We start from the raw sequence: 23,022 nt of genomic DNA on the forward strand, positions 1-23,022 counted from the left end.
TGAATCACCCTTTATGTCAAATCCTACCCTGACTCTTTACAATTCTGAATTTGAACATGTTTTCAATCTCAGAACAAAACCTGGATGGTGATATTCCCACCCCAGAAATCTCCTGACTTGCTTAGTTGGCATCTCCATGCCACCTGCTTGTGGGTTTGTATGGCAGAAGGCACTCCCAAGAGGGAACAAATTCCCCGAGCACCAGTGACTCTGGAAAAAAACACATAAAGCACTTGAATGGTCAACAAATAGTTATGATTTTATTGAGTGGTAGAATACACAAGGAAAAAAAAATTGCTCTTTTTGAGTTACTGGATTTTTTAATATTTTTCTTTTTTAAGAATTAAAAATAAAATAAACCAGGAGCTGTCCTATAAGGAATATGGGTTTGCTGTTTTAACATTGGACATGTTAGAGCTTTGTTATGAGGGCTTTCTTGGGAAAGCATCTACTAAGGAAAAGGATGTCTTTGCCCTAATGAAGATCTCAAATCCAGCCAGAGAGCTCAGCCCCTGCAGCAGGAAATGATGGTGCCTGGACGTGGGTCCTGACCAGCCTCCCAAGCCCTATTTCAGTGAGCAGTTGGGATCTAGACTGCTCGAATCCAGGCCTGGAGGGAAACCTCCAAGAAAAGTCCCCTAATTCCCACTGTGCTTCTCCCTGAAAACTGAGGGCAATGAGTCCCTGCTCCCAGAGCTGTGGGAGGTGAGGGCTTAGTGTGAGATCCAGCTCACTCTGAGGTGCCTGTGGATGTCACCAGTCCCTGCCACCCCCTCTGAGCCCCAGCTCTGCCCTGTCCTGCCCTGTATCTCCAGCACAGCCCTCCAGGCAGATTCCAGCCATGCTGGGAGATCATGGGACACCTGATTCCAAATTTCTCCTCCTTCGGCCCTCTGTATTTTTTCTCCCACTCTCATGCATCCCTCCCCAACCCCTGACTTTCCCAAACTTCTCCCATCTCTCATTCTCCTCCCAAAACACACCCAGAGACTTCTCTTTGCTGCAGTTTGTGCTTTTCTCTGACGTCCTCAATCATCCTGGTCCTCCAGCTCCTACTCCAGTCCCCCACAGTGAGTGGGGAGAACAAATCCAGTCCTTCCCTGGCTGTTGTTTGATTCTCTGCCCTGAAACCACCTCTGTGTTTCCAGCTCCCCATTTCCATGTGGTGTAGCTGGATTCAATAAACCCTGGCAGGCTTCCAGCACCCCTTACTGGCTTAAGTTTTTTTTTCATACTTGTCTCATTACAGTGCAAATGAATGACCTTTATCAAGAGAGAAAATGGACAAGATTTCACCTCATTATTGTCAGATAAACTGGTTAGTTAAGAGTCCTCAGAAAGCTGGGCAAGGCTGTGCTGAAAATTCTGTGTTTCGGTCATTATGATGGCAGATTTTAACCTGCTCGTCTCTCACTCATTGCTGCCTTGGAGACAAAGCTCATGGGACGTTTATATCCATCTACATTTCCAGTCTTACTGAAACTTCTGGAATATCTCCAGATAAAACTAATTTTACTTGGAGAACAATGATAACAAAGCAGATTGATCCAGACTTCCAGGGCTCTTTGTCAGTGATCTCTTTGACGTGCTCCAGTTAAAGAGTGGAGAGCTTCTAGAATCATGGGATGGTTTGGGTTGGAAGGGACAATAAAGATCATTCAATTCCACCCTCCTGCCATGGAGGACCTTCCCTAGATCAGGTTGCTCCAAACTTCATCCAACCTGGCCTGTAACACTTGTAGGGATGGGATGTCAACAAGGAATCAAGGCACACAGAAAACAACTCAAATTCCCAGATAGCTGGAATTTTTGGAAGTAGAGGAAAAAGCTACATGAGCCAGAGAGGCTTTGCCTGGAAAAATAATAAGTTTTTTTCTGGGAAAAAAATGCCCATTTGCCTAAGAGCTGATCTTTTCCCCAAGATCAACCCAAACGAGGAGAGGAGAGGAGAGGAGAGGAGAGGAGAGGAGAGGAGAGGAGAGGAGAGGAGAGGAGAGGAGAGGAGAGGAGAGGAGAGGAGAGGAGAGGAGAGGAGAGGAGAGGAGAGGAGAGGAGAGGAGAGGAGAGGAGAGGAGAGGAGAGGAGAGGAGAGGAGAGGAGAGGAGAGGAGAGGAGAGGAGAGGAGAGGAGGAGAGGAGAGGAGAGGAGAGGAGAGGAGAGGAGAGGAGAGGAGAGGAGAGGAGGACAGGGCTAAGGAGGAAAATATTTGCTCTGGAAATAAGACAAAAAACCCAAGGGCTGTCAAAAAAATAAGCTGGACATTTAAAAGCTTTCACTGTACTCATGGTCATCCTTGCTGGAGCACAGTGAGGTACATTCAAGGATGGGGTGCACAAATTAAGGCAATACTGATGAGGTTAGCCAAATTCCAGGCTAGCTCCTTACTACCTGCCTGGAAAATCACAGCATCCAGAAGGATGTTATTTCTGTAGCTTTTCACCCTAAACATTCATTCCTCATCTGTAAGCAAAGATAAAATCTCATTTTATTCTCCAAAGACTCAGGGAGGGAATACATTATTTTTTTTTATTTTTTTTGCAATGCTGGCCACAGTCCCAGAGTCATCTCTGTTCATGATGAAGCACCTTGCTGATTCTGTGGGATGCTGCTAGGATTCAGGGATTTAATAGAGAAGATCCAGTTTCAGAGCTGAGGGAAGTAATGAGGCGTGCAAAGTAACCAGAGTCTCCCTCCTGGTGTTTCCAGGGAGCACCGAGGCAGATGATGGTGCTGGATGGAGGCTGCTTTTGGAACCACAGCCCTTTGTCCTAAACCAAATATCTCTTCTGTAGTGTTGCAGCTGAACCTGAACCCCTGGTTTATTTGGGGTCAGGTACCAGCTCCAGAAACACCTGGGAGCTTCAACCATAAGTTGACAGCCCAATCAGCCATTAGTGAATTTTGGTAATTAGGCGCTTGGCAGAAAATAGAGTTTTAGACAACTTGTAAGAGCGTTCTCCAAAGCTCTCACATCAGCAGCACAGCCTGGGCAGGGCTGATTCCAGCTGGGATTATCTGTTTGAGCAGCTCCTCCTTTTTCAGGGAGAACTCCTTTCCTTCTGTGATTGTTCCCAAGGGAAGGGTGAACAGTGCCATGGCTCCTGGCCTCGGGCAGGCAAGAAGAGAGGATCGGTGCCTGCCAGGCATGTGCAGACAGACAGGACTCTGGGTTTCTGCAGGGCAGGATGGTGAAAAGGCCATTTGTGGTTCCCCTGGAGCACTGAGGAGCAATTAGCACTTTTTGCTTGTGTGATTGTTTTGGTCTTTTGTGTGATTTGCTGGTTATTCGATGTGTCAGACCTGCTCCTCATTAAAAAGAAAACAGAACCTCTTCTAAAGGAGATATTTTGCTATTTAAACCCAGAAATCTACAGAGCCCTGGGAAGAGGGGCTGGTCCTAAAACCATGGCTATGTTAACCCTGCTATGGTTAGGGGTTAGCTGTGCAGGGCCAGGGTCACAGCTTGCACTAGAGGGATGCTATGATTAGAGAAGGGAAGGAGGCAGGGAAAGGAGAGAGCTGGGTTCTGGACAAGGCTGGAAGCACAGTCCAGCAGCTGCTGGTCCTGTGATTCCTCTTTCACACAAACATGGGAAAGAGGCATGAGCTGACTGGGGTGTCCTTGGATTGCAAGCACTCACTGAGGCCTAAAAACCCTTAGGTGTGAATCAGGGTTTGTGTGGTTTAGGCAGAATGAGAACGAATAATGTGAAAAGAAGGTCAAGGTCAGATATTAATGCCCCTTTTATAAACATTCCTCATCATCCTCTCCCAACCTTCCCTTCTTTGCACTGCTGGCCTCGCTTTCCACTCTCTGGAGCACATTTTAAATCTGCCTGGATTAAAACAGGTTGTCTGGGCCTGAACCAGAAGCAGCTGACAAGACAGAAACTCCTCTCCAACCGTGGATTTAGACAGAGATCTGAGAGTAAAAGACACAAGTTGTGATTCCCCCCCATGCCCCCCCATCCCTCCCACTCACTCACACCTCCCCAGAAAGATTCATGATCACTTATGGAGATAAGCATCCAGCCAGAGATCTCCAGATTTCTTTAGGGACCTGTGGGAAGAAAAGGAGAAGTTTGGGAATCTTGCTTCTGTCATGTTTTTCCTGCAGAGAAGGCTGTTACTGAATTTTAATATCAATCATAAAACCCACCCTCTGTCAGTGTGAAGCCATTCCCCCTTGTCCTGTCACTCCAGACCTGTGCCCAAAGTCCCTCTCCAGCTCCTTTGGAGCCCTTTTAGGCACTGGAAGGAGCTGTGAGTTCTCCTGGGAGCCTGCAGGCTTTACTCTGCTGTGCCTTGGTGCTGCGTGGCCCTGTCCTAACTGGATTTGAGGACAAAAGCAGGTCTGGAACCAGCTCTCCTGCCATTGTGGCCACGCCACTTTAATCTGCCCATGTTCAGAGGGGTTTGTGCTGGAGGTGCCTGGACTGCAGAGCTTTCTCATGTTCCCTGCCATGAATTATTCCCCTCGGAGGAACTGAGACAGCAACATTATCACTGAGGCTGCTGACAAGGACTGTTAGACTGGTCTCCAGCTCTGCCTGTAGGGAATTGCCTGTTGCTGCTGGCAGAGCTCTCAGGAGACACAGCAGGGGCTGTAACCTGACCTGTTTCCCTTTGATTCATCTCACTTTGCAGCAGGAGATCTGCTGGCAGCTGTCAGAACAGGGTGGTATAAAAGCCAGAATCATTAAGTGTGGAAAAGCCCTCTAAGATCGACCCCAGCTCTGTTGAGCCACCATGACCCCAAATGCCATGATCAGGTTTGTACCCATCTAAAGGTCAAGTGTTTGGTACTTTGACAGCAACAACACAAATTTCTGAAGGGTCTGCCATGTCCTGGATCCTCTGTGCTAGAAAATATCAGGTGTCCCTGGAAAAATGAGCTGCAGGTGGGATCAGGAGGGCCTTACCCAACAATGTCTATGAATGCTTTCCCGAGAGGCTTCTCCTCATACTGGACTCCATACTTGGCACATAATGACTTCACCAAAGGCTTTACCTTCCAGAAGTTGTGCCGTGGCATTGTTGGAAACAGGCTGGAGAGGAGAGAGAGGAAACAAAGCTGAGAAAACTCACAAGACAAGCAACAAGGGATGGGCATTAGGGTTTGCATCCTCAGGGGCTCATTGTTGCTGCCTCCTCCTCAAGCTGGAAAGGGAGGCACAGAGACACCCCTGCTTTACACTCCTCTGTCTCAAGGCGGTGGTGAAAACTGATTTTCCTGTCATGCCTCAAAGAAAAGCCATGCTCAGGACACACTGAAATCCAGTTTGTGCAAGAAGGGATACGAGTGAAATGAGAGGGCAGCAGGAGTGAGGGAACAGCCTCAGAGATGGCCACTCATTCCTCTGGGAATAGTTGTTTCCTGCTGAACTGAATTCCCAGTGACCTGCTTTTCCACTTCTGGAAGCAGGTAAAGAGGGACTTTGGGGGCACCTTGCCCTATGCTCTTCCATGGAGATTTCTTAAGCTGGCTCCCAAAACAGCCAGCCTCACCCTAAAAGCTATTTCTTTTACATTTGCTGTTGCCATTGGCAACAGACTGTCCATATGGCCCTGTTTTCCATATTTTTTCTAGAATCTGGTACCCAGCATCCTACACAGTCCCACTCTCTATAAAACACTGGAGTGCTTTAGGGGAGGAGAGTTTTCTGAGGTGGATGCTTGGGATTTGAGCCCACAGCTTTTGTAACTGGTAGATGCATAATGACAACTCCTAATTAAACCCTAAATTAAGGCTGTGAAAGTGAAAGCTTTGGAGAAAGAGAGAAAAATGTCATGGCTGTAATAGAAGCAGACTATCATGGAATGGTTTGGGTGGGAAGGGATTGTAAAGCTCATTCAGTTTCTGCCCTGCCATGGGCAAGGTCACCTTCCACTAACGCAGTCTGCTCCAAGCCCCATCCAACCTCAGCCAGAGCATTTCCAGGGATGGGGCAGCCACAACTCCCACACCTGCATAGTCTGAAACTCTGTTTCCTTGGCATACAATCCTTCCCCATGGGATAATTCCCTCCCCTGGGCTGTGACAAGCTGGCAGTGCCCTCACGATGCTGGCTCTGTACTCACTGGTGCTCGATCTGGAAGTTCAGGTGCCCGGTGAACCAGTCGTTGAAAAAGGACTGCTCAATGTTGCAGGTTGCTGCTATCTGCCAGGGAGAGAGAAAACAGCGAGTGTTAGGGATGGCTCATCCCAAAACCAGGGTGAAATTCCTCTTCCCTGAACTCTGGGAGTGCAGAGCCTGCCATGCTGGGCCTGCTGGGTGCAGCAAGGGGAGTTTTAATCCTCCCTCAGGGCTTCAGGTAATCAAACTCTCACTGGTGGTGAAGTAATGGAGCAGCCCAAGCCCAGATTCCTAAATCTCAACCTCTCTCATTGGAGATCAGAGGGTTGACAACAGTACCAAGGTGGAAAACAGGAGGAAAATGCATGGACACAAAGCTTCCCCATCCCTGTGTAGTTATTGCCCAGTTTGCCTTAAGTCAATATTCTGAGAATATTTCTTAGGTATTCTTGCCATTAATGATCATAAAAATAGATAATTTTTTCTTCAAATTCTTAAAATTCAACCAAACTTTTGATTAGGTTTCTCCCTCACACATTTTACTTGGATTTGCAGGGAGATAGAACTGCCAGAATATCAAGAGTACAGTTCTAGAATAAAGAAGAGGAAAGGGAGCACTCAATTACTCATCTTCCAGAACGAAAGGACAAAGGCAAGCTCCAAAATGAAGAGTCAATATTTTTTCCTCAGCTATTTTGTTGCTGGGATCTACAGGCCTGTGTAGATCTGTGGCTAAAACACACAGGAATGCTTTTTGGATTTGCAGTCACGTCCAGCTTCAGTCACCACAGTCAGCCCTTCGCTCAACTTCCCTCCAGGAGCAGGTAGCCTTTTGATTGTCAAAGTAATTGCAGAACTTTGGAATTCCATGTCTTTCCCCAGCATTGCTGCTGGCTCTGGGACGAATATCTTTATGGGAGAAGTCGTGGACAAGACACTCTATCCTAGTAAGGAGTGGTGGTATCACTGGGGGTGGTGGTAACTCTCATACTCTTTGAGTAAATCCCATTTTGGGGTGAGTCAGGGGTGTTTTCCCTCCTCCCAGTTACCTGGGAGCTCAGCCAGTCTCTGTGCTTCTCAGAATCAATTTCCATTGGAATGTGATTCATCTGGGTGACCCACACAAACCAGTGACTCTCCAGAAACCTGCAAAACCAAGAAAAATCATGACAATTTCTATCGGATATGAGGACATCAGGTAATTAGAGTGGGGTTTGCAGGGAGCAGCAGAGACTTGGATAGGTGTTGACAGGGAATTGCCTGGAATCATCCTTGTTTGCAATTTTGCTCTTTTTTTTTCTTGCATTATGAGTTTCATCAAAAATTTTGGGAATAATGGGCTGCTTGTGATAAGTTTTCCAGCTTGATTTCAGTTTTGGAGCATGCACAGAAATACTTCCACAGTCAGCTGGGAAGAGAGTAAGATGAGGCACTCTGGGAGGGTCCAGCCATGACCAAAGTGGGGTCAGCAGTGTGTGAGAATAAGGAATGATGAGGAAAGGCAGGAGAATCCTGACTGGACCATCATGGGGCAGGGGAAGATGCAGGAAGAGTGCCAGAGGAGCTGGAACTTGGTGATGCTGACAGGGAAGTGAAGTAGTGGGACACAGCAGAGCTGAGGCCAGGCTCAGACAGCACTGGAGGGATGGGAGAGCAGCAGGGATCCCCTACCTGACAAATGTGAGGAGACACAGGGATCCCAGGATGCCGTAGAACGGGATGAAGGTGATGAAGTAGCGCAGGTAGTAGCTGATGGCCCAGGCCAGGTCCTGGGGGGATAGAGAAAACACCAGGTATCACTTTGCCCATCTTGGATAATGTGTCCTTGCTGATGATGTGGGGAACACTGGGTAATTCCTGCCTGCCCCCTGGCCTCCCTCTCTGCTCCAGTTTCCAGCCAGACCCCGTAGGGATGGAGGGGATGTTTCACTCACCGCCCAGAACCTGCGCTTGATCATGGTCGAGATGATTTGGATTTGGAAATACACAGGGATGAGCAGAGGCGGGAAGACTGCAAGGCAAAGGGAAATGGTTTGGCCATCAGAGAGGTGGGAAGGTGTGTGACATGAGACTGTTCCATGGAACTGGGAACGTGCAGTTTTCCCACAGAGCCTCTCACATGGAGGTTATTCCCAGCCTAAGCTGTTTTACATCCCCTTGCTCTACAGGGCAATGCTCCAGGTGCTTGGATATCCCTGAGCTGATTTTGGGACCTGCAGAGGGTCCTGAGGAAGGGTGGGATGAGCTGGGATTTGAGGAGTTGCTTTGCTGACAGAGTGAGGGCTGGAAAGGACAAGTGGCATTCCAGGAAAAGGGAAGAGAGGAGGGTGGATACTCACTGAGGAAGAAGTACTCGTGCTGGTGGTTGTAAGGCAGGTACTTCAGCTTCTTCTTGCCATACTGCAGGACACAAAGAGACAGCTCAGCCTGGGACATTCTCAGATAAAAGCAGATTCTCTGCAATAATTCTTAATTTATTGACCAGGGAGTTTTGACTGAATTCCCACCAGCAGGTAAAAAGAGACTTGGTGTGATTAAATGTCCTGACTTTGTCATTGTGTTAGGTTTTTAAAGATAATTTCTATTTACTTGATGAAATTTTGATGCACTTCACCTTCTGCCATTCCTGTCTGGAAGAAGAGCTGCCAGCACCTCCATCTTTATTAATATGAATGTGACAGGCATAAAGTCTGATTTTTTGGAAGGGAAAGCTTGTAACACAAATAAATCAGGCACATTATTCCCTCTGGGCTGAGCTCTGCAAGGCTGTGTGCTTGGCGTCATTTGGAAAAGGATTTTATACCAATGTGAGAATATTGGGATAGACTGATTCGGGCCTAATATCAGATATTTTGAGGTGGAAATCCAGTTTTCCTTGTTATCACAAATGTTTAGGTTTTCTTTTAAGTAGTAGAACCATGGTCTGCTTTCTCAAGAATACAAAATCTGGCTGTGAAACCATATTTAATGTTGTATTTCTCTGTGTTATCTTTGCTGCTTGTCCATTTTCTTGGGATTTGGTTTCTAAAACTAGAAATCCTTGTTCCATTGTGAAAAACACCATGATTTAGTGCTTTGGGTAGGCTTTTATAAACAGGCAGTAAATATTTTGGCTCTGGAGGGGTGGATTGAATTAAAATTAAAATCACTTGATGCTGGAAGATATTTGCTATGGAAATGGAAGGTCAGTTTTGAAATGTTCCTGCTGGAGTACTGAGGAACACGGTATTTCCCCCTCACGTTAGCACTTAAAGCCAGCAGGATAAAGTGGCCTTTAGTGGCTTTTTGCTTTCTCTCCAATCCCATCTGTGTTATTTTTCCTGAGTTAACCCAGGACACTTTCTCCTGTGGTCAGCACAGGAAATGGATTGGGAATTAGTAGTCAATGCTGCTCCTCAGCCCAAGGATTGGCTCCAAACTCCTGTCAGACGAAGTAGCCAGATGAAACCCCTGGATTAAGCATTTCCTTTCTAGCATTCCTGGAAGTCCTGCCTGCGTAAGTCATAACAATGGGAGCCAACTCCTGGATTTGCGCAACCACTCTCCGAGGCCCTCTCGGACAGTAGTTTTCCATGTTTTCCCTGCTTTTCCTTACCTCAACGGGCTGCGTGTCTCCCAGGACAAAAATGTGCAGCATGTTCACATCTGGATCCTTCTGGAAGATGTTGGGCTTGGCGTGGTGCTGGAAGTGGCGATGGTTCCACCAGTTTGCAGAGGCACCCTGGGCAAGGAGAACACAGAATTTTCATCCATGGAGAGCTGCTCCCAAGGTGGGATTACCCAATCATTTATAAACTAAAGTGGTGCGACTCGGACTGTGGCCAAAGTGGGATTTGCTTTGGAAAGAGCAGCAAGCAGGGAGTGGTGGAGTTGTTGGTTGCTATGAGACTGCTGCTTCCAGCGGGATCCCTAAGGATCATCCATCTTGAAAGAACACGGAGTAAATACACTCTGAGCAAGTTACTGTGTCTTCCCAGAAAATCCTGAAATGGTTTGGGTTGGAAGGGAATTTAAAGCTCATCCAGTCCCAAACCCCTGCCACGGGCAGGGACACCTTCCACTAACCCAGGCTGCTCCATGGGCAATGGTCACTGACTTTTTTTGTGCCTCTGCTCACTCTGGGAAGGTTGAGAGCCTCCCTTACCTACTCTGCCACAGCCAGAGTAGAATACCCAGAATTCCCTGGCTCCATAATTCCCTTTACCTTCAGGTGTCCAATGACAAACTTGTGGACGATGTGGTTCCAGGAAGACTTCTTAAAGACAGAGAGGTGTCCAAAATCATGTTGCAGCCAACCTGCCTGGGCCTGGGATGAGGGGAAATCAAATAGTTAGGAAGCTGTTGGGAATCAGAGCTAAGCAGGAAAGAAATGGAGATGGAGGGCATGTTGGGAGTGTGAGAAGATCTCTCTTTGTTACCTGGGAAGTTGTAAGGATGCAGGCAAGGATGAGGGTTGTGATCCAGCCAGTCCCGAAGTAGGAAAGCATAAGCAAAGCCAAAACTTCCATGGCAATGATGTGGCCCAGGTAAAGGGAGAAGAACAAGGGGCTGGCTTGGAACAGGTTCATGTCCTCCGCTGTCTTCCGCAGGGTCCGGAAATCCTCCACCAGCTGGGACTGCAATAGGACAGGCAAGAGCAGGGTGAGGCTTGGAAGTGAGCCTGGATGGATGGATGGATGGATGGATGGATGGAGGAAGGATGAGCTCCATCCTAAGGACCCTGGCTCCATATTCCAGCTTTTTGCCCTGTATTCCTATGAATAAACTGGCCAGTCTGAGCCCACATCCTGACCTTTTGGACCTGGAGCCAGGAGAGTAATCCAAGCTCTGTTGAGTGTCACATCACCTGATGGCTCTTCTCTGAATGAATTTCCTAAGCACTAAGGAGAAGCCAGAGCAAGAGGGAATTCAGTGCTATTGTGCCTAATTCCAGAGCTCTATAATGAGCACCCACTATCACCCATCATCCATTCAATCCAAGGGCCAGCTCCTGTGCAGCCATCCATGAGGAGCATTCCTGGGTCACTGGGGGCCAGCGCTGTCCCCTCTATTGTGAGTGACACAGATATATCACAATCATGGCCAGCCACAAAGAACAGGGCAGGATTGAGTTTCCTGGCCACAGCCAGTTGTGCTACGCTCTGGGCCTGAATAATGGATGAACAGGGATACAGAGCTGCCCTGAGGATGGGCAGTGGCTGCTGCTCCTTAGCAAGGCCACCAGAATGAGACATCTGGGGACTTGTGTTTTGGAGCTTGGTCACCAGCAACGGAGCAGCAGAAGGGACCACAGTCACCAGAGGCTGGTGTACATTTCCCACTCTATGTGTCTCAGTTCCCATTTCCCTTCAGGACAGGCTCAGTCCAGCCTGGGTGCCTGGAATGGGATGCCAGAAATTGGCTGTTGGTGGCTCTGTGGGAAAGAAAAGGTTTGTACAGCCAAAAGTGTCACCTCCTTTCCACATATATTTGAATCCATGATAGAATAGAAAGTAGAGCTACATGGAGATGTTCAGTCACTGGGAATTTCTCTCCCTCTCTGGAGAGCATCCCAAGAGGGAAAAAAATGTGGGAATAACCACTCTGAACCCCAGCTGAGGAATAAATACTCACATTTTTGTCTCGGTCCTGGCTGGGCTCCCCTGGAGCGAGTTCTCCAATAAGCAGAGGCTTAAGAAACTTCTGCACCAAGGTGGGATTGATATGGAAGGCCTGGAATGCATCCTGGAGTGGAAACAGGAGGAACTGTGTGAGATTCAGGACTAAGATGTGTTTCCTATTCACTGTGTCATTCCCACCCACCTCCAGCAGTTGTGGAACCTGTGGAAGAGGGGGGCCAGGTGACCTCCAGCTCTGTGATCACTTTTTGGGACATTAGTTCCACTAAAGCCTGATGAATTTGCTGTCCCGGGAATGGTGAGACCTGGGATGGCATCCAGCCATATGGTGAAAGGCACCTCAAGAAATTCTTTCTAAGCAACTAAATACTTAAATCCTGTTAATTCCCTTAGAAGGTAGGCAGAGGGGAAGTTGTGCAAATCCCTCCTAGGATATAAATACCCTTGGAAAATCTGCTCCTGGAGGCAAGTCAAGAGAGGGGCTGAGTCTGGTGAGTGAAGCTGGATGTGATTGCAAACACAAAAAATATTCCTGGGTGTTTTGGTCAGGTCTGGCAGTCCCAGTAGTAAAACAGCTGAGGAAAGAGTGGTGACTTTTCAGAAAAATAATGCCTTGTCTGTGGAGTCATTTTGATCCTGGCATTCATGAGTTTATCTGGCTCTTCTTTTTCTCTATTCCTTCCACTTTCCACATATTTTTGTCTGCCTGTATCCCACAGGTGCCTGATGCTCATAGTGAGATCTTGGCCAGATCCTTTCACATGGCACAACTGGAATTTTAACACCAAGGACAGCAGCTGGGACAGAAAGCTGACCCAGATCAGAAACCCTCACTCTGTCCTTGCCCTTTCCTCACTGCACAGAACTGGAGTCAGCTCGTGGAATTCACCTGGGAGAACAGGAAAGATTGGTTCCATGAAGTGCTAAGAGAATATGGAAAAAAAAATCACTAAAAGCAGGAGTCAGGAGAACCATGCCTCCAGCATTTCCACCTTTGTCCCATTGCCTAACAATTGTGGGGACCAACTAATATCTCCCTCCTGGCTCTAAAGAGAAAGGGCAGACAGAAAAGTGCTCCCTGTGTCCAGCTGACCTTTCTGTGAGCTGCCCTCCATTAAAAGTCTGGAGTTAAAAAATGCCAGGCAACGACCTAAAACCCAAAGTCCACCAAAATCAATAGAAACTTGGACCCATAAATGTGTCACTGAAATGTTGACTCTGGTGCCTTGTTTCCCTCTCTGGAACAATTTGCAAAAGATGTGAAAGAGGAAGGAAAAACAGAATGACGGGGGAAGTGAATAGCTGACTGTGCCTATTGCAAGGCTCTGCAGTTTTGGGTGAAAAAATAAAGGGGGGAAGAAAGGGAAACAGAGGGTGACACATAAGAAGCATTAAAAAATGTTGATTCAGTGTTATTTTAACTGCTGGCAATAAAAAAGTATTTGGAGGTCTGATTGGGTGCTCACTGCCTGGAGATCCTGCAAATGATGGAAGGATTGGATTTTTGTTACATATATCTCATGAAGCTCTTGTACTAATAGGTCCAAAATATAAGATAGCACCTGAATTTTGGAATTGTTCTCACTTCTGTACTGCAGGAGATAAAAAGCTTAAGGTAAAAGATAATCCCTGGGAAATGCTGTGTGATACTGGCACTTGACCTCACAACTTTATGATCTACTGACCAAATAAGCCAAAGTGTTTTATGGGATGTGGGAATTATTCCAGCTGCTTTTGGTGAGAAAAAAAAACTTTGTATAGTTGAGACATGAGCTGTACTTGAGCATTGGGAGTGCTTAGAGCAGTCAGCACAAGGATTTTCTTTTACATCCCTGCAACATCTCCACCTCTGGGACAGAGACACTGCAGTGTCCCTGCCTTTGTGCTCTGGGCATGAGGTGACCGCAGAACAGGCTGGCCCAGACTCGGATGTTGTGTTTAAAAAAATATTAGAGACCCATGGAATGGTTTGGGTTGGAAGGGACTTCAAAAATCCTCTCATTCCACTCCCTTGCCATGGGCAAGGATACCTTCCACAGACCAGGTTACTCCAAACCCCGTGCAACCTGGCCTGGAACACTTCCAGGGATGGGGGAGCCACAGTTTCTTTGGACAACCTGTGCCAGGGCCTCCCCGCCCCCACAGGGTAGGATTTCTTCCTAAAATCCAATCTGAACCTACACAGGGTCAAGGCCAAGCCTTCCTCCCCCTGAATGAGAGAGGGTTTTCTGGGTGCAAATGGTTGTTCACCACAGGGAAGCTGCAAAACTGATGCCAATCCTGGTTTAGTGCTCGGAGAGGTGATTTAACAATTTCAGAACGTTTTTAAGGCCATGCCTTCATGGAGTGTGGGATGCAATGTAGGGTGGGGAGGTGGGAGGAGAACCAGCAATCCTGGAATCACCAACCTGTGTTTCAGCCTCCCTTTCAAGGATTCCAGACAACTGCAGTAGCAGATGCTTTTTGGTTGCTAATGGAGATATTTGAGTTAAATTCTTGGGGATAGGAGTCTAACTCCTCCTGTTTCAGCAGCTCTGTGTTTAAGCAGTTGAAAGGAAAACCTGGCCCATCTTTCTGAGGGAGAAAGCTATTCATTCAGAGGATTTACTGAAAAGGGACAGAAGGGCCAAAATGCATCAGTGCTTCAAGGAAAAGAATGAAAAATAACTTCAGGATGCAGGGAAATGGGGCCTGATGGAAAGGGAAGGCTCTGCCAAATAATTTTGTCGCACATGGAGCCTTCTCCTCCTTGCTAAGGTGTCAGGAGCCATGGGAGACCAGCAGTTCCTGTTCCTGCTTGGTCTCTGCACGTTTTGGGAAGAGCTCTGAGGAAGCTTGGATTTCATAAACACACCCTGAGGGAAGAACATGCTCTCTGGATGCACTTCTGAGGAAGGTGGTTTTGAGGGGAACTCCAGACAACAAACAATTTATTTCTAATTTGTTCCTGTTTCAAGGCTGGGTTCTTTTTTGTTGTTGTTTTTTGGTTTTTCACATCTTTTACACTGCTGAAACCTGAGATGTGGCTGAACCCAGTGAAGGAGCAGCTGGAGCAGCAGTAAATGGTTTGCTGCTTTTTTTTTTTTTCTTTTCTCTTTTCTGTAACAACCTGTAACCAAATTCTCCAGAGAATTTTCTCCTGGGGAAAAAAAAAAAAAAAGCTAAAAAGCTCCTTGTTTTAGAGCCTCCTCACAGGAGCAACTTTGAGACACAGCCTGGCCTCTGTTTAACCCTCCCTGTGCTTGGCTGCGTGACTCTGCATGTCACCAGCTCCACACTGGAAAAGGGGAGATTTGGGAAACTTTGCTCCTGAATTCGGGGCTCGAGGCATGGCACAAGCAGGAGACAAAGGCAAACCAGCAGGATTTAAGCAGAGCAATTCCTCTCAACCCATCTTCCGAACACCACGGCTCCAGGGGGGGACCAGCATCAGCTTGAACCAAGCTGGGAGCAGCGAAAGGGCTGAGCCAGATGTTGGGGAGATGGGGACAGGGGACAGCAGGCAGCTGGCTCCCTTCAGGGAGGGAAGGAGCTGTCAGAGGATGCTGCTGGAGCCGGGAGAGCCGCGGGGGTCGGTCCTTACCGTGGCATCTTCTCCGGCGCAGTGGCTGATCACTCGGTGGCCCCCCGGGTGCCTGTTTGCCCACTTGGTGACATTATAAACCTTGCGCTCTATCACCAGCCACTGGTCCGTCTTCAGGTTGTGCTTCTGGATCTCCTCCCAGGTGTAGAAGCGGATCTGCGCCGCCGGCTTCCCCGAATCCCCCCCTTGCTCACCCCCTTTCCCCATGGGGCCACTCGATTCTTCGTCTTCTCGACCAAAGGGGGAAAACCTGTCCCTGCGCCTCTCAGGGATGTGCCGGACGGGAGGAGCTTTCCTGGCGGGATTGAACTCAGCTGGTTCCCTGCTCCCTCCCTTTGCCTTCGCTCATGTCCTCCCTTCTCTTTGTTTCTCGCTTCGCAGCCCTCGGAATCTCTCCGCCTGCTCGGAAGTGCCCCCTAGGCTGGCTGTCCCCGCACTGATGCACTTTATCCTCGCACATAGCCCTGTGTTTTGAGGGAAGCTCGGCCCCTTCCACCCACACCCCCCCCTCGCACCCTCCCTCTCGGGCATCCCCCCCCCCCCGGGCATTCTCCTCCCTCGGCATCCCCTCCCTCTTCCAGCATCATCCTTTCTCCCAGGCATTCTCCTCCCTCCCTGCATCGCCCCCCCACCCCCAAAACTCAGCGTTCTCCTCCCCACGGGCATCTCCCCCTGCCCGGCATCCCGCCCCCCTTCTCCCGGCATCCCCCCCCCGTCCGCTCCGCTCGGTGCCCGGGGCTTTCCCAGCGGGATCAGCCGAGCCCCAGCGCCAATCCCGGCTGTCCCGCCGCCCTCCCACTCCCGGCCATTGGCCCGTCCCGATCTTTCGAAGCGGCTGCGGGCCGGGACCGCCGGGGGACGGGAGGGTGGGAACCCCTCGCCTCCTTCTCCACCTCCCGCTCCGAGATCCGTGTCCTCGAGATTTTTTGGCTCCTGCTGTAAAAGAGCTGAGCCCCACTTTTTTTTTTTTTTTTTTTTTTTCCCCGCTTCATTTTTCTTGCCCTTCTCCTTCTTTTTTCCCCTCTTTTTCCCTGTTTTCTTTATTATTTTTTTCTTCATTTCATTTTCTCCCCCTCCCCTTCCCCACCTTTCTCTCCTTTCCCCTCTTTTTCCTCCCTTTATCCCACTTTTCCTCCTTATCCTCTTTCCCTCTTTTCCTGCCTTCCCTCTTCCCTCTTTTCCTCCCTTTCCCCCGTTTCCTCTTCTTCCCTTTTTCCCCCTTATGTCATCTCTTCCCCCTTCTCTTCCCCCTTCCCCCCTTTTTTCTCCCCTCTTCTCTTCCCTTTTTCTCCCCTTCCTGCCTTTCCCCCTTCCTGCCTTTCCCCCTTCCACTCCTTTTCCTTCTTTTTCCCCTCACTCCTCCCTCTTTCCACCCCTTTCTCCTCCTTCCCCTCTCTTTTTAATCTGTTTTACCATTTTTACTCTTTTTTTACCCTTTTTTACTCTTTTTACTCTTTTTTTACCCTTTTTTACTCTTTTTACTCTTTTTTAATCTTTTTTATTTTTCCCCTCATTTTCATACTCTTTTCCTGCTTTTCCTCCCTTTTCCTGCCTTTTTTTCCCCCAGACTTCTCACCCCACTTCCCACAGCTGAGCTCGGAAAGGAGCTGTTGCCGTTCTGCCCAAAAGCTGCATTGTTTTGCTCTGGTTTTGCCAGGCTGCAGCTGGTGGCTGCCAGACTTCACAGCTTTCCTGTGTCACAAGCAGAGCTGGGTGAGCTCTCCTGCCCGAGGCTGTGCTTTTATTAACAGGGATAGTGCCATCTTTGCCATCTTTTCATTGCCGTGGGACACTTTATTGTTCACAATTCCGCATCGTTAGGTTATGCAAGGTGTGATGTTGCAAGGACAAAAACAACACAGACCATTTTCCCTGTGGCTTTGCTTACCTCTGACAGGACCTGTGGCCACTTTCCAGAGCCAGCCAGGTGTGACTCCCAGCTTTCCTGGCGATAGGAATCTTTTCCTGTGATTATTTTGCATGTATAAGTGGGAGGACTATTAATAATTTCTATAGTGGCAGAGGCTGGGCCTAAGCAGGGGAAGGAACCCAAAGGATTGGCCATAGAATCACAGAAGGATTTGGGTGGGAAAGGACCTTAAAGACCATCCAGTTCCAATCCCTTGCTATGGACAGAGAAATCTTCCACTATCCCAGTTTGCTCCAAGCCCCATCCAACTTGTTCTGGAACACTTCCAGGGATCCAGGGGCAGCCACAGCTTCTCTGGGCAACCTGTGCCAGGGCCTCAGCACCCTCAAAGGGAAGGATTTCTTCCAGTCTAAATCTCTTCTCTTTAGCTTTGTGCCAAGCCATGCTAGAGCTTTCCTCTGCTTCTGCCTGGTGTTAATGCTGCAGGATGGCTTCAGCCTGTTAAACAATCTTTGCCTGTGGTGTGGGGTGAGGAAAGTCAGAAATGACAGGAATGTTTTGCTAAGACTTGCTAGTTTTATTTAGTTTGGTTCAAAATAACCCTGTGACAAGGATCAGACTAAATTACAGCCAGACACCACATTAAGGTGGACCTGAAACTTGTTGCTTGTGATGAGGGAAAAGCTTGCTAAATTCTTTGAATTTGGGGTTTTTTAATACTGTAGGTGTGCCTGATACAAGTCAGGAAGAAATCCTTCCCTGTGATGGTGGTGAGGCCCTGGCACAGGGATCCCTGGAAGTGTTCCAGGCCAGGTTGGATGGGGCTTGTAGCAACCTGGGATAGCGGAAGGTGTCCCTGCCTGTGGCAGGGGGCTGGATTGGGATGAGCTTCAAGGTCCCTCCCAACCCAAACCATTCCTGGATTCTATGTTGATTCTATGAAATGAGCTGATAAGGAGGTTGGTCTATTTTGGGATTTACCTATAGATTGACAAAGAAGCAAAATCAGCATCCAGAACTCCCCACCTGGATATTTCCCATGGAAAATGGCACCATAACTTAATGACAAGCCATTGAAAGATGCCTCTAAAATAATCCCTGCTGCTCTCAGCCTCCAGCAGCACAGTCAGCCAGGCTGTCAGGCTTCAGGCAGTGCTTGTTCCGAGTTTTCTTTGGCTCCTGGGATACAAACCAGCCCCAGCAAACAGAGGAGAACAGGCTCTGCTCTATGGCCAAGTGGGTGAAAGGCTACGGTTGCTGCCCGGTGTAGCTTTGGCAGCACAAAGAGCTTGTGTGCGGGACATAAAAGCCTTGAGTTTAACCAAAGAGTCACGAGATGTGGCCAGAAAAGGTGAGGAACATGAAAGGGTGAGGAACATGAAGGAAGTCTGGGAAGGGGGGGATGTAGAAGTGGAGGAGTTTTTGCAGGGAGCACACGTAGAAGTGGCATGTCTGCTCTTCAGCTAACGAGTCAATGAAGGCTATCTTACTGGAATAGATTGGAATGGTGAAAAAGCAGGGAAAATCGGTAGCTCAGGTATATTTACACTGTGTCATGCATTAGTTTGATGTAAAAGGAGATCTGTTTTCCTGAGGAATGCGCTTTAAAAATGTAGCAAAAAACTGACATATTCTGTGTTTGCTGTCTCATCCCTTTGTTGAGTTTTATGGAGGAGGCAAGGTCCGATAAGTTTCTTTTAATTTGGTTTTTAGGAAGGACCAGGCTTTGACAGCAGCACGCAGACAGGCACCAGCGCATGGAAATGTCCTGTAGCTGTGCTGCCATGCTCATGGATGCAGGGAAAATCCTCCTTTTCCCTCAGTTTATAGTATGAGATCCATCACTTGGTAAAGCCAGATGGCTCCAAGGCATGTGGTGGAAAAAGGAGGCAGCAGGAGAGAAAAGTGAACAAGGGAAAGACATGGAGCAGATTTCTGAAGGGGATAAAGGCAGGAACTGCGGATTCGGGGAGAAAAACAGAGTGACAATAAGATTTAGCTGCACTTTTAAACTTTTCAATACTTTTAATAGTCTTTTTGATACCTTTTTTCTTTCTGCCAGAGAAAAAAAACAAGTTAAGGAGAGAAAGGACCCCAGGTTTTCCCTGTCTTTCACAAGAGGGAAAGGCTGAGGAGCTCTGAACATAAAAATAAATAATAAATTGAATAATAAAGTCAAACATAGTGGGAAAGAGCTGGGCTGGGAACTGGGGGTTGGAGCCTGGAGCCTGAGGTGAGGGAACCCAGTGATTAGGTGGGAATGCTGCAGCAGTCCATGTATTTAAAACAAACTGCTGCCAAAGATTTCCTTAATATTTTTTACTCCGGATATTTTTTACTCTACCATATTCCACTTTTTTCCTAGTCCTGGGACAGTAGCTGAGAGCTGAGGAACTTTATGAGGGAAACAACCGACAAAGGAACAGAAATCCCCATTGTGTAGCCCTGGCTGGCAGGGATTCCACATTCTGCAGTGGATCTTGGGCTGCCGTGGGATTATCAGGGTCAGGGCACAAACTGCTCTGGCTGCCAGGGGAGCAGAAGAGGGAATCACACTCAGAAAGCAGCAGACACTGCAGCAGGGCAGGAATAAGGGGGGAAATTTTCTCTTCTGGTGCTGCTTTGTAATGATTTCTAGTGAAAATCCTACTGGTATTCTCATGTTATCATGGGATCCTTTCCTTTATTTCCTTACTCAGGTTTTGCTTTCAAAAGTGTAAAACTTGAGATCACCACCTCTCTCCCTCAGCTGCTAATCTGAATTTATGACTTCTGAAGGACAAAACATAAGCTTATTTTTTATCTCCTCCCTTACACCCAGTAATTCCTGGGTGCTTTTCCTGCCAAGATGCTAAATCCTCCCAAATCTCAGCCTTTTTGCATCTAAATTTTAACAGTCAGTTGCATTGTTAGAGCAGAGCGCTGAGCAAATATTCCATGAAGTTACACTGCTTGTATGGAAAATCAAGAATTTATTGTGGGTATGAAGTGTTAGCAACCCAAACAAAGAGTACAACTCTAACTCATTTAGGCCAAGTTATTCCAGTATTCCAGCTAATTCCCAATAATACAACAAGAATAAAGGGAATATTTCCAATTTCTCCCCCTTCTGCTGGTGTTGCACAGATCCTTGCAGTGGATCCTAAGCCTGGTGTAGGAATGGTGTTACAGGGAGCTGTCAGGAGCTTCAGGCTCCTCCCTGGTAGTAACACAATGACTAAATTAGTGGTTTCCTGATGCATTTGCTTCATCAGCGTGGCTGTTTTAATTGCATTGGTGACAGAAGCTTGTAAATCATGCTGCCACAATTCCCCTGTGCCTGGAGTCTTCAGTTTTTCTTAGGCTGAACCAAAGCCAAGAACAGAGTCTTCTTTTAGACTCTGCCCTTTTAAACTGTTTTTCAGCATTTGTTAGTTTTTCTTTTCTTTTTTTTTCCTGTGGTTTCAGACCTCACCATTCATCATTGTAACTCATTTTCTCTAAAAGGAGAAAAGAAAGGCTGCAATCCTTTCAACCCATCTCCCTCTTTCCCTGATTACTTGTTTGATCTCCAGATGCCCAAATATTTAGTGATCCCTCACCACCCAGGTCACTTGGGTATTTTAAAGCATGTTCCAGCCAAATCATGGTCGTGAAATAAGGAATTTTAATATATTTTTTCCAAATTCTGGTGATTCCCTGTCACCAGATTTTCAGGCAGATCAGAGGAGTGAACAAAAGAGCATCTCTTCCCTCCCCTTGGATTTTTGGTGGTTCCTGGTAGTCTGGGGAGCTGGGTCACAGCATGATGGTGACAGCAGATATGGAGGTGGAAGCAGTGAAGGTAAAACGAGGAGTCAGGGCACTGAAGAACCCGTTTTACCTGGCTAATTGTGTTCCAGCAGGGATTGATGCCAGGAATCCCAGCTGGATGGAGCGTGCTGGTGAGTCTATAACATCAGCTGCTTTTTTCCCTGGCAGTTTTTATGACAAAGGTCCCATTCTTGTCTCTGAGACACCCATTGAGATCCCATTGAATGGGGCAAGGGCAGGGGAAACAAGCATTGCTGACGGCTGGCAGGACACAGAAACCTTCACTGAACCTTCACTGCTTAGGGCTGGATGATTCCAGGAGCCTCCATGGCTTGTCTTGAGTCATCTGCTCAGGGGAAAACAATCACAGCCAGGGATTTCATGTCAGAAGGAGCTTGGAAGAGAATTCCAAGGGCTGTTGTACAGTTTGTCTGGGAAAATAAGGCATTAACAGCCCTTATAGGTGCTGAAACCAGAGGAAGCACATGAAGGGAACAAGAGTGGATTTTATCAAATTTAGTAGTGGTTTTTGCCTGTTAAGATCCCTCAAAGGAAGTATCCAGAGGTTTAACTTGTGTAGGAAGATAGAATTTATTCACTTATAAAAAATATAGGAAAAAGAAAACTGATCTCTCTGTGTGCCCCGTATTCATGATATAAGGTCATTAATATCAACTAAATTTAGGATAAATATTCTGTTGTGCAATTGGTGATGGGGGAAAAAGAATTTTGAAATAATTACTGCACTGTTCTGAATATAACTGTTACATTTTAAAAGATGTTAAATATCCATTAATGTTTATTAATACGAATTGCTGAAGGGCAGGAAATAAAAACATTCGATCCAGTGCAGGCACAGAATTCCAAGATGTGATGTAGCCATCAGGTGATGCTCAGAACGAGAGGGGATGCAGCCTGGTGGCTCTTTGTTTCTATGGTTACCTTCAGCTGTAATTGCTGTAACTAGGTCAGATTGGAAGGTGTGAATGGAAACAAAGAAATCCAGGATCAATGAGGAGAGTTCAGGGAGAAGGCTGGTGCTGCTATGGAAAGGGAGATGAGTGTGGGGAGAGGAATTTTAATTTGTAACTCATATGGATGAAGTCCCACAAAGAGGGATTGGTCTCTTTTAGCATCATTCACTCTTCCAGCATTATTTTGCCATCTGAAGAACCATCTGCAGGTCTTTGATATGATTTACCTGTGGCAACACCTTCCTTCCCTCCAGTTGCATATCCAGGCATGGGCAGCCAAAAGGAGCCCTAGGAACAGGAAAGGCTGAGGCAGCTGGAAGGGAGAGGCAGAACAGATAGAAGAGAGGGAGGGATCTGCTGGAAAGGGGAAGCAAAATCAAGGGCAGGGAAGATAAGTTATAATAAGCCTAGAAATATGGAGAAGCAGGTTGTAAAAGTGGTTCAAAATAAGGAACTTGGTTGTGAGGAAGGGAAACTCCCTGGAAGGACAGTGGAGATAGGTGGGGTCAGTCTCTCCCCCAGGTAACAAGTTACAGGACAAGAGGAAACAGCCCCAAGATGTGCCAGGGGAGGTTTAAGTGGGATACGAAGGAAAAATATTGTCAAGGGTTGTCAAGCCCTGGAACAGACTGTCCGGGGCAGTGGTGGAATCAGCTGGGAGGGTTTAAAAGCTGCATGGAATGTATGTGGAATTTGGAGACCAGCAACAGGACAAGGAGCAAAGGCTATAAACAAAAACTTCAGAAGTTTCACCTCAACGTGAGGAAGAACTTTTTTACATGAGGATGGCAGGCCACTGGGACAGGCTGCTCAGGGACCTCAGGAAGGACGTGGAGTGTCCCTCTCTGGAGTCTCCAAACCCACCTGGATACGATCCTGTGTCACCTGCTGCAGGTGACCCAGCCTAGGCAGGGGGTTGAACTGGATGATCTCCAGAGCTCCCTTCCAACCCGAGCGATCCCGTGATTCTGTGACTGACGGGCTTGGCAGTGCCTCGCTGCTCTCAGAGGGCTTTTCTAAACGAAATGACTGCGGGAGCCGTCCCAGCCCGGACAGCCCGAGCATCCCGCTCGCCCCAGCATCCCGCTCGCCCCAGCATCCCGCTCGC

The 23,022-nt window shown here is 47.7% G+C and overlaps 1 protein-coding gene across 1 annotated transcript; it reads right to left on the minus strand.

Moving 5' to 3' along the window:
* Window positions 1–233: 233 nt before the first annotated feature.
* Window positions 234–15,732, minus strand: LOC102112585 (acyl-CoA 6-desaturase). The gene is made up of 12 exons (XM_014260416.2): window positions 15,279–15,732; window positions 11,691–11,801; window positions 10,496–10,693; window positions 10,282–10,383; window positions 9,673–9,798; window positions 8,417–8,477; window positions 8,012–8,088; window positions 7,749–7,846; window positions 7,127–7,223; window positions 6,082–6,161; window positions 4,923–5,048; window positions 234–4,060 (listed from the first exon to the last, which is right to left on the minus strand). Exons 1-12 carry the CDS (start codon window positions 15,483–15,485, stop codon window positions 4,009–4,011), a joined length of 1,335 nt encoding a protein of 444 aa, XP_014115891.1. The 5' UTR covers window positions 15,486–15,732; the 3' UTR covers window positions 234–4,008.
* Between the last annotated feature and the right edge of the window lie 7,290 nt (window positions 15,733–23,022).

The sequence above is a fragment of the Pseudopodoces humilis genome, chromosome 7 (assembly GCF_049639895.1).
Source record: "Pseudopodoces humilis isolate 2021_Gansu_Grassland_sample_001 chromosome 7, ASM4963989v1, whole genome shotgun sequence".
NCBI classification, from domain to species: Eukaryota; Metazoa; Chordata; class Aves; order Passeriformes; family Paridae; genus Pseudopodoces; species Pseudopodoces humilis.